We start from the raw sequence: 11,932 nt of genomic DNA, 5'->3' as shown, positions 1-11,932 counted from the left end.
CATCTCACACTATAACTGGGGAGCTTTTCTAGTCCTGCCTTCATTTGTTTGCAAAGCCCTTGGCACATTTGGGTGTTCAGAAATAGATCACGGGGAGTGATTTCAGGAACAGTCAAAGCATATCACATACAAGACACAGTTGATATTTGGGAGATGTCCAAAGAAGCCTGTGTTATGTCAGCCTAAATCTCATTCTCCGAGCACAGCTGGGGGCCAGAGTTTTGTCTTGGGAAGCACAGGGATTATTCATAACACTTGATTAATTGTGTTTTAGCAAGAATGCAACCATTGGTTTATTCTGCAGAAATTGCTCTTGCATTCGAGAATGGCATAAAGCCATCAATTAGCAAGCCCAGAGAAATTGTGTGGAAGGGCAACTGTTCCTTCTATAGGGTCAATAAAATGAACAATCAGGTTTACTTCATAAAAAAATAAGGTAAAACAAGGGGTCTGTTCAGCTACGCAATAAGCCCCCAGGCTAGATGAAAGAAGGAACTGTGAAATCCTTACACAGGCTGCAGCAGATTTTTTCCTAGCATTCATTTTCCAAGCCTGTTCTAATCAGATAGCTGATGGGGTAAAGAGTCTTTAACCTCGTTGTCAAGAACAGCAAGGATATGCAGACCGTAACCATGGGACTGGGTTATGCTGTGGTATCAACACCCTAGCAACCAAAAATCTACAAACAGCAGCTGGAAAGCACATTCTTTCATCATTTAACTGAATTATTGATTTGTTTCTAAACAGAGAATATTGCACACATTGACAGGGTTTGGGGAGTTTTTTGTTTGTTTGTTTTTGGTGTAAACAAGTCACGTTAAAAATCTCATAAAACAAACATTTCAGATAGAGATGGGGAATTTGGTCTTGGAGGGTTGCCCTGCACAGATGTCAGAGAACACAGGGCCTTATCTCCTTTGGATAAGGAATGATGTCAACAGTAGCTGTGTTAACAAAGAGGTCAATAATGACCAGTAAACATATCCCAAACAATTGAATAACTGACGTGTAAATCATTTTGGGGGAGGGGAAGCTGATGCGCTCAACAGGGCTTTTTAAAACCTTGCTGCTTTTTGTCGGGAAAACAGAAACGCAGGACTGGCTAAAATTTTATCAATCACTCTCCTCCCCCCAAACATCATAGGTGTCAAGAGCTAAAAGGACCTCCTTATGCAAAGTAAATGAAACATGTACCTGAGAGTGGGACCAAAATGTGTTGACAGTACCATGTTTAAAAGCTGGTATACATTGATTGCTGGAAAGACCAGCTACACAGAAACTCGTTCAGATCTAATGAGGTCACACCACATACTCTGACAATACTTCTCATTCACTCAGGGAATCAACTCTGTACTCATTGCCCTGCTCCCACTTCAGCCAGTTCAACCGCCCCCCTCTGCCCAGGATGCCTCCACCTCTGATTTTTTTTTTTTCATACTTCAAGCAGTCCAGTTCCTCCCTTAAGTATCTTCATTGTCCATATCTACTATTCCAGAGGCAACTGAATGAGTGGAGTCCCTAAAAGAGTGAAGCCAGTAAGAATGTAACCATCTGCAAAGAAATCAGAGCACATCATCATGAAAGTCCATGCACTCTGCCACTTAGTTCTGTCTCAGGTCTCCTTTATCATAGAAGAGTGAAAGATTACAGCCTTCTTGTTCTTGAGTTTTTATTGTACTTCATACACTTCAGGGAGAAGGGAAGGGGCGGCATTTACCTCACCAAAGGAGATAAGGCCCTGTGTTCTCTGGCATTTACCTCACGTGGAGGAGGAAGTCCCTGTTCTTGGCAAGGATGGCCAAACTTCTAGATAGGGCTTTAAACTAAGATTGGCGGGAGGCAGGAAAGCATTAACTGAAGCATGCCTGGGGACCGGCGCACAAGTAAGCTCCAAAGTTGGGGACACTTAGAGAGCCACTCTTGCAAGAGCTGAGGGAATGGTTCTCCTTTAGCATGATAGGAAATCAAGGGTCTCAACTGGAGGACTCAGGTGCCTGTACACTAATGCCAGAAGCATGGGGAACAAGCAGGAGGAGCTAGCCCTCCTACTCTCCAGTGGGCATTACAATCTAGTAGAGATCACGGAGACCTGGTGGGACTCCTCACATGATTGGAACGTAGCCATAGAGGGCTACATCCTGCACAGAAGGGACTGAGTAGGGAAGAAAGGTGGAGGTATAGCTTTCTATGTGACGGAGCAGTACACCTCCTTGGAAGCGGACATCAGCTCCAAGAAGAGCGGCTCAAAACCCTCTAGGTCAAACTATCGGGGGGAGTGGAAGGAGAGGGGTGGTGAGAGAGATCTAACTGTAGGTGTATACTACAGGCCAACTAACCATGGGGAGGAGCTCGATCTGGAGTTCTCTCGAGAGCTGGCAGAGGCCGTGCGCACATGGAACATAGTCATCACGGGTGACTTCAATTACCCAGATATCTCTTGGGAGGAACACTCAGCTAAGTTGGATCAGTTGCATTGCTTCCTGACCTGTATTAAGAGCTCTTCCTGACCCACGGCCAACCAGCATGGACTGCATGGGCCAACCAGAGGTAACGCTCTCCTAGACTTAGTCTTGGCCAAAGGAGACTATATGGTGAGCGACTTGAATATAGAGGGTAGCCTGGGCAACAATGACCATGAAACCATCATGTTCACTGTCCATTGCAAGGCAGGCGAATCAGCTAGCAGGGTTGAAGTTTTGGACTTCAAAAAAGTGAATTTCAACAGGCTCAGGGCAATAGTAGAAGAAGCGCTGCAGGATCAGGGACCAAAGGTAAAAGAAGTGCATGAAGAGTGGTTGTTCCTCAAGGACACAATCCTCAAATCACAAAAGAAGTCCGTTCCCATGTGGAGGAAAGGTACCAGAAGAGCTGGTAAGCCCTCTTGGCTTAATAGGGATATAATGGTCCTCTTGAAAAAGAAGAAAGAGGTATACAAACAAAGGAAGCTTAGGACAGTTTCCAAGGAAGATTATACAACAATGGCCTGCACTTGTAGGGAGCAGATTAGAAAGGCTAAGGCAGCAACTGAATTTAAACTAGCAACAGAAATCAAGGACAATACATCCTTCTTTAGGTATGCAGGGAACAGTCAGAAAACAAACAGAAGCATGGGGTCATTGCTTAACAACTCAGGACAGCTGGTTACTGACACTCAGGAGAAAACTGAGCTCCTGAATGACTACTTTGCTTCAGTATTTCACCGGATTAAGGGGAAAAATCCTACTAGATAAGGTTCAGAATGGGCATGGTGGGAATGACCACCTTCCTACTGTAGATGTTGAGCTGGTGCATGATCAGTTAGAAAAGTTAGACATTTAGAAGTCAGCAAGACTGGATGAACTTCATCCGAGAGTGCTGAAGGAGCTGGCCGAATTCATCGCAGGACTTCTGGCAAATTTACAGTGGGCAGGGCATGCTTAGCCATTTCCTCATCAGGATCTGCTACAGTGATATAGACATGTCTGTAGTCAACTTAGGAAAATCTCTGAGAGTTGCTCATTTCTAGGTCTGTCTTGGGTATGCATATTAATGCACCCTCAGTGCCACTCTAAAGGTGACTATATTGCTTCACTTCCAGGACCTGATACATGAGTAGAGCAGGTAGGCATATCCATTCAATAAGGGATTTTAATACTTGAAGTAAACCCTAAAAATTGTAGAACATTAAAACAAGCAAGAAGAACTCAAAGCTTCATATTTCTTTGGAGGTTCAGGCAGGAGGGCAGCTATTGTACACCTGTAACTGGAGAATGGCATTCCAAGGTCTGGGAAGGCTGTCTTTGTCAACCATGCATGCAACTTCAGGAAGGATGCATGCAGAGGAGGAAGGGACCAATGCCTTGCCAACCAGATTAGCCCAGAATCTATCCTAGTGACCAATGGGATGACGGATGTTGCAACTGGATTGCTTTCACATCTGAGAGATGCTGTGAGGCAAGTGCTACATCAGGCAGGGGCAGGAGAGTGTTGGCAACTGGCTGAATAAGCCACTAGCAAAGCCAATTGATGCGAGACTGGCAAGATGTCTTCAAGTGGAGTTTCCCAAGCAGTTTTAGTCCCAGTGCTGCCTAGCATCATTATTAAAAGACTTGGTTGCAGAAACACAAACAGCACAAAATAGAGAAGTTGCAAATATGTTGGAGGATGTCATTAAAATCCTTAAAGAAACCTGGGTAAGCTGGAGACTCGGGCAGTAGACAACAAAATGAAATTCAACAAAGACTAATGCAAGGTGCCACACCTAGGGGAGTAAATGGATATATACGTGGGGGACAACTGGTTTGGCAGTAGGACTTTCAAGAGGAATCTGGGGGTTATGATGGATCAAATTTGGTCACAAAAGAGTACATAAAAGTCTGGGCTTGTATTAACAGAATCACCAAATACAAAACATGAAAAGCAGTAGTACCACTGAGGCCTCATGCATCATCCTGTGTCCAGTTCTAGTCACAAAAAACCCAAAAAACAAAAAAAACAAAAAACTGAGCACACCTAGAGACAAGCAACAAGGATGGTAAAGGGGCTGAAACATAAGATGTGTGGGGAAAGCTGAAGTGCATGTGTAGTTGAGGAAAAGGAGATTAAGTGGGAAACAAGATAGCAGTTTTCAAATACTTGAAAGGCTGCCATAAAATGGGCAGGGTGAAACGCTGTTCTCCCTCACCACAGAGGGCAGGACACAAGACAAAGGGTTTACATTGCAGCAAAGTAATTGTGGAACAAACCAAGAAAATCGTCTTATGAAAGAACATGAGGATGACGGAACAAACTTATCAGGAAAGCTGTGGAGCCTCCTTTATGGGAGGTTTTCAGGAAGCTGGCTAGATATCTATCTGGGATGGTTTAGAACTAATAAATCCTGCATTTCTGCAGGTGTGAGCCTAGAAGACTTTGGAGGTCCCTTCCAAACTTACGATTTTTAAGCATCTTGTGATTTCTGGCATCTGGCTTGCGGTTTTCTAAAGCCTTGTGCTTCCAAAAGTGCAATCTAGGCCTTTCCTTTGACAGTATGTCCCCAACTAGCTCCACTTTAGCAGAATGAAGTCCTGATGCCCCCTTGGTCCTCTGGGCTTTCCTATAATGCAAAATATAAAAACTGTTAGCTAGCACATAGCAGTAATGCTCAAAATTTGAGCGCCAATACCTCATATTACATCTAGAATTTAGCATCAGATTGAATTGGCTTTCAGCTAGCTAGCTGAAACTTCAGGAGAAAACCTAATGGAACATATGTCCCTCTTTACTTCATTGTATGTACATGGATTGAATTGAAAAAAGGACTTCTTTAAAAAAAAAATAGAAAATTGTGTTCCAAGGATATCCTAGAAACCATGGAACCTGTAATAGGCAAATAATCCAAGAATACTTTTTAATGTCTTGGTGAGGGCTTTTTCTTCGCTGTAATTGAAAAAAAATACATAAAAAGTTAAATCTGAAAAAACAATACTAGCTTGACCAAGTTACTTATTTCTGACCTGTAAAGTTAATCATCTTTCAGATGTTATCCTGAAAACAAAACAACATATAGATAAGAAAGTGCCTGAATGTTGGTGGTACTTACTTTTGATTTAGAACAGCAATGCAACAGCTTGTTTGAGGAGTGGGTATTGGTTGACTGTTGAAGTCATGCAGATTTACATCCAATAATAAGCATCATGAACAGTTTAAAAGCAAGTTTATTTCCCCCTCTTCTTCATTTATGAAATAGGAACTTTATTTATAGGTTTCATCATTAACTTACTTTCTTACAATTCACATAAAAAGAACTGAATCATTAAATAACTGCCTTCCCCTTCAGACCACTTCACTTCAGTTCATGCAAGGAATAAAAATTAAGTCAGTTAGCTAAACGCCTCTGTATAAATTAAATACATATTTCCACATCTAGCACATTGCACATGTATCCTTTTCCCTTTGTGCAAAATATACTTAACTATACATTTTCAAAATAAAAGAAGATTTATCTTAAAAGTTAACTGGAACACCAAATTCAGAATCCATTAAAATGCGTCAATAACCAAAGCTCATCAGAAAGTTTTGTTCTTTTGTTTTTTCAATAATTAAACCTGGAACTATTTGAGAAAATGGGGAATCATTTTCAAGGCACAACTCAAAGGATCATCCACTTTCTTGCAAAAGTGGCTTTGAGAAAGAGATGTTAACACAAGGCTTTTCTCAAACTGCGCTTTTTTTCAATGTTAGCTGTAATTATGAAGAACTAGTTCTTTTGTTTAAAATGGTTTGACACACAAGTAATGAAAAACAGACAAGGTGACACAACATGTTCTTGAAGGTGAAATGTTCTTCCTGGTGAACATTCATCCAGTCTCCATAAAACTAATCCCATCCCTTCACCTTTTGGGACTAGTACCCTTTGTTGCTACCATTCAAAATGATACTTGCCTCTTCACTTTTCTCTCTCCCTGAACAGGTGAACAGCGTTGTTCTCCCTGCCAGTTACCCCTCCCCACTGGCCACTTCAGCAGCAGGTGCTACAAGCTCAGACACAGCAAGTCCTCTCTCAGCTCCAACACCGATCACATCTTGTAATGAAGTGAGCAAAGGGGGTAGGGCCAGAGGGAGATAACTTGTATAAGCACAAACAGAAAGCAGGGGGAAGACAGTGGTAGACAGCAATGCCTACAGCATACCTGAGACATTATGCCAACCTACTCTTAAAATGACCGCACACTTTTTTTTTTTTTTTTTAACCTCCACTACACTGTAGCCCTCAAAAATGATGAATCCAGACAGCTCTCAGCAGTGTTATAGATATCTCTAGTAGACATAACATATGTCAAAGCTGTTCATCCCTCACAAGCCAATCATAACCAGGGCTCCCATTCTCTAGTCAGTATTACTTTTGATTACTTTTCAAGTCTGAAAAAAATGTTTCAGGGGAGACATTTCTGTTTGCTGACGGAAAAGCAAAACCTCCACTCTGTGACATTTCAGTGTCTTCTTCTGCCTGAGCCTGTGCCTCAAGAAGAGCATCAGACCTTCCATTTTCAGCAGGGCTTAGGACCTCATCAGAGATGGCCAGTCTGTCTTTGTCTGTAGATTGCTTTGGAGCAGTGCTATTCATCATGGGATTCTCATGGAGATTTTCCTGATGAGACCTATTTAGCCATTGGTCACAGTTAGGCTGCAAGTCTGCTGGGAAGCAAATAGAAAGTGAATGTTCTGAGAGCTAGACTTCTAAAACCAGATTTGGTCCCCAAACACACTAAAGCAACATTTTACTTTTTCTTAAAAAAAAATGCAAAATAAAATCCAAAGTCTGAAAACTATTTGAATTCTTGATTAGCAGAAGAAAAAGTGGTACACCATTTTAATATTAGATACCTTGTGAAAATTGTGTTTCCTTCTCCATGAACTAAGTGTTTTTTTTGGAAAAAAAAATGCTCTGCTTGATATACAATAGTCAGAGTAATATAATAAATGGTGACAGTGAATTGTAATAGCCTATATTTTCAAAAGTTAAGATCAAATATAATGCTTGCATTTTTCAGACCCAAAATGATTAATTTATGATTTGTTAAGATATAGCAGTTTGGAACTTTTTATAAAGTTATAATGCAGATGCTTGGATACCAACTTAACTAAGCTACACAAAAACCCAATTCTTATAGCTTCAAGAAAACAAGTTGTGTGTAATAATACCACACATGCATATTAGCAATGAACATATTAGGCAGGGCTTGGTACTAATAAGTCCATATTTGCCAACCATAACTTTTACTGGTGGTATACATCTACCAATATCACCTGTTTTAGAATAGGAAATAGGTGTGTTAAGTTGGCAAGTGCTGGGTGCTTAGACAACACATTTGTAGCAAAATTTTAATTTAAGAAATACAAACAAACAACAATAATCCACACATGCAAATCATTTTCAGAACTTATCTCAGTATGGATATTCAGGCTAAAAACAGGGCCCTCATGAACATGAATGCAAACTCCACTAAAATCCATGGAGTTGAATCTGATTACACCAGGGCTCAATATGGGTTTTAAACCTTTCTCCTGAAAACACTGAAAATAGCTGGCCACATTACACTTTCAAAAAGAGAGAAGAACTGACCTGCAGTATGCAGGTCCAAGCTATGTTCTCAGGATATGTCCAGGTCAATACTGGGCTGGATGAATATTTAGAGCTTAAGAAAAAAAACACACCACTATCATTCCTCTATAAATAAAAAAAAGAGCACTGTAACAACTTACCTCTCAAGTTTATCGTTTCAGCTGCATTTACTTCTACGTTCTGATTACTATTGTGACAGGTAGTTTCTTTGGGTCTTTTTGGCACAGTCTTAAAAAAAAAAAGAAGGGAAGGAGTGTAAATTGACTTCAGACACCGCAGATTGTCAAGGCACTGGGCCGAGTCCAATTCCAGTGCAATATGTTGCTACTTCAGTCAGTCTTTCACACTGACAAAAGTGATCTCCCCTAAAAGCTATTTGATCCCCACTAAAAGAAACTCCTCCAAGAGACCAATATAGAGTAAACAAATGAGAAGTCACATTGTAAAAGCTCAACATATGTCCTAGAATACAGGATGACCATTTCTTCACTTTTTAATCTGAGGGCCATTCTCTAGAGTTTATAGGACTGTAAGCAACTAGGAGCGCGGTATAATACACTAGGAGGAACCCTGGTCAGACAGAGAGCCAGAGCTATCCTTTAGCAATGGCAAGCTTAATTAAACAACTCAGTCCAAAAGGTGGCCCACCACCACACAGCTACCCCTTCCCCACCCAATTTCCCCTGCTGCCAATTGCCATCACTTCTGGCTTGGTGGGCCAGACATTGGACATGTTTAAATCAGTAGGTCCAGATTTTCTTCACCTGAGGGTGCTGAGGGAATTGGCAGGGGCCATAGCGGGGCACCTGGCATGGCTCTATGAGTGCTTGTGGGGCTCTGGCCAGGTACCAGAGGATTGTAAAAGGGCCAATGTGGTCCCCATTTACAAGAAGGAGAGAAAGGAGGACCCCGGCAATTATAGGCCAGTCAGTCTTACCTCGGTCCTTGGGAAGACCTTTGAGAAAATTATCAAGGAGCACATCTGCAGGGACTCAGCAGGGGAGATAATGCTCAGGGGCAACCAACATGGGTTCACTGAGGGCAGGTCCTGTCTGACTAACCTGGTTTCTTTTTATGATCAGGTCACAAAGTCCCTGGATGAGGGTGTCGAGGTGGATGGTGTCTTCTTGAACTTTAAGAAGCCCTTTGACATGGTTTCCCACCACATTCTCTTAAAAAAAAACTTGGCAACTGGCATTGATGCCTACACAGTCAGATGGGTGGCAAGTTGGCTAGACAGTCGCACCCAGAGAGTGGTGCTGGACGGGTTGTTTTCAACCTGCAGGGATGTGGGCCATGGAGTCCCCCAGGGCTCGGTCCTGGGGCCTGTACTGTTTAACATCTTTATCAGCAATCTGGATGTGAGTGTGGAATGCACACTGTCCAAACTCGCTCACAACACCAAGTTGTGGGGTGAGGCGGGCACGCTGGAGGCGCGGGACAGAATCCAGCTAGATCTAGACAGGTTACAGAGGTGGGAGGATGAGACTAGGATGAAATTCAATGCAGACAAGTCCAAGGTGCTGCATCTAGGGAGAAGGAACCTGCAACATACCTATAGGCTGGGGAACACCCTTCTTGTCAACATGGTGGCAGAAAAGTTTCTTGGAGTCACCGTTGACTCCACGATGAACATGAACCGCCAATGCGAGGAAGCAGTCAGTAAGGCTAACCGCACCTTGTTGTGCATCCACAGATGCATCACAAGCAGGTCCAGGGAGGTGATCCTCCCCCTCTATGCAGCATCGGTCACCCCACAGTTGGAGTGCTGTGTCCAGTTCTGGGCACCACACTTCAACAGGGATGTGGCTAGCATTGAGAGGGTTCAGAGGAGGACCACTCCCATGGTCCAGGGGCAGTAGGGCAGGCCCTATCAAGAGAGGCTAAAAAGGGCCTGAACCTATTCAGCCTCCACAAGAGAAGGCTGAGAGGGGATCTGGTGGCTATTTACAAACTCACTGGGGGGACCAGTGGGAATTAGGAGAAGCTCTGTTCCCCTGGGCACCACCTGGGGTTACTAAGAATAATGGCCACAAATTATTAGAGAGAAGGTTCAGGCTGGACATCAGGAGACATTACTTTACAGTTAGGGCTGCCAGGCTCTGGAATGGACTCCCAAGTGAGGTGGTGCTCTCTCCTACCTTGGGGGTCTTCAAGAGGAGGCCGGACAGATATTTGGCTGGGATGATATGATCCTGGCACCTGTTCCTGCCCGGAACAGGGGGTCAGACCTGATGATCTGTTTAGGTTCCTTCTGACCCTAAGTACTAGGATAAAGATCTCTTTGCAGGCTGCACTGGATCCACTGACTACAGGCTTCTGACTCCCTGCATCTTCCTGCCGAACAGTGGCCATTATTGAAGGCTGCAGAGGAGGATACAGAGAGCACTGCTATAGATGGTGATGAAATGATCTGCCCATAGGGCAAGTGCAATTACAATTGCAATTAGTGGCCACTCTTGCTACCAATTCAGTTTAGGGGCAAAATTCCCACTGGCTTCAGAGCCTTTAGTGGCGTAGCTACATCCCAAAGGTTTTATATCCCTTTAAAAGCACATTTAATATTAAGGCAGATGTTCTTATTATGCATGTAACAGTTAAAGCCTTTTGTGATAGCTGCTTTGAGTATCCTGTTCCCAGATCCTCCTGGTTGTTGGAAAAGTGTGCATAGAAAAATCTTTTCTATTCTGTTCTCCTTCTCCCCCACCCATGGTTCTTTGTACTTTAGTCTCCCAAGAACACGAGCGTCTGGCTATGCAACTTGGCATGACTATTCCCAGGAGCAGCATGACACCAACATGACTTCTGACTGTTTCATTCTTGTTCATGGAAATCTAAATAGCAGAAGTGAAACTAACCAAAACATCACTCACCTGTTCCTTGCAGAGCATTTGTAGCCTTCCAGCAGATAGTCAAAGTTATTTGCATTTTTGTAAAAAAAGTATTTTTAGTTCCTCTATGAAAACAATAATCCCCCCCCTCCCCCCCCAAAAAACCCAACAACCCCCCCGCAAAATAACCCGGGAGACGTTCATAGTGAGTGAAAGGCTTTTTTTAAGCCCAATGCAAAATTTAAGCAATGTGTTTCACAATCAAATCAAGGACAGTGAAGACACTAGTGTCACCACTTTCAGTCACTAAGATTTTGCATATATATTTTTAAAACCTCTTTGCATATTTTCCATACAGATCCATCCAGATCCTTCTGTGCCCTCCTGTCTTTTATCACAAAAAACATGTAGCTGTAAAATAAGTGAACAATAAATTGCAGTTTTTCACTAAGGTTCAGCACACTTTGTGGTTTGCCTGCTTGAAAAAACAATAATCTACAATAAACTTTTCTGTGACAATGAACAGACTGTTTGCTTGCCCTATATCCCTTTCTACTACTTTACAGTAATGTTAACATCTGATAAGGATGAAAATGAGAGATTCCCTGAATAAAAATAGCAGCATATTAGATGGTATATTCCTTTAGTTTAGCAATTCTCTCTCTCATGCTTGGCAAATGTCTTGCATTGGAAAGCTTGTCCAACTCTATCCAAACTATGCAGTGGGTCCAATCCTTGCCTCTAGGAAATTTCACACACTTTCAGCATAAATACTAGGACTTAGTATTTATGCTGAAAATAAATGGGGTTACTAAGGGGTCTTCAAGAGCTTTGGTCGCCGGTTCAATTCAGCGGAGATTCGGCCCAATTTGGCAGCTGAATCTCCAAATCCAAATCAAATCAGGAGACCCTTTAATCTCTCTGAATCGATTTGGAGAGATTCAATGATTTGGACATAGACACAGCTTTAAATGTTTTTTCTACGTACCTCAAGGTACCAGGCAGCTTGTGAATGCCG

At 42.6% G+C, this 11,932-nt stretch overlaps 1 protein-coding gene across 1 annotated transcript in view; it reads right to left on the bottom strand.

The window, feature by feature from the left end:
- Positions 1-5,668: 5,668 nt before the first annotated feature.
- The window catches only part of LOC102388501 (probable palmitoyltransferase ZDHHC1), a 54,557-nt gene continuing 48,293 nt past the window's right edge, over positions 5,669-11,932 (bottom strand). The window contains 2 exon segments of the mRNA XM_006018978.2: positions 5,669-7,155; positions 8,224-8,311. Coding sequence (XP_006019040.2) covers positions 6,857-7,155; positions 8,224-8,311 — 387 coding nt within the window. The 3' untranslated portion in view covers positions 5,669-6,856.

Source organism: Alligator sinensis, unplaced genomic scaffold, assembly GCF_000455745.1.
Source record: "Alligator sinensis unplaced genomic scaffold, ASM45574v1 scaffold428_1, whole genome shotgun sequence".
NCBI classification, from domain to species: domain Eukaryota; kingdom Metazoa; phylum Chordata; order Crocodylia; family Alligatoridae; genus Alligator; species Alligator sinensis.
Note: the sequence above shows the minus strand (reverse complement) of the source record. Positions and strands in the feature narration are given on the sequence as shown.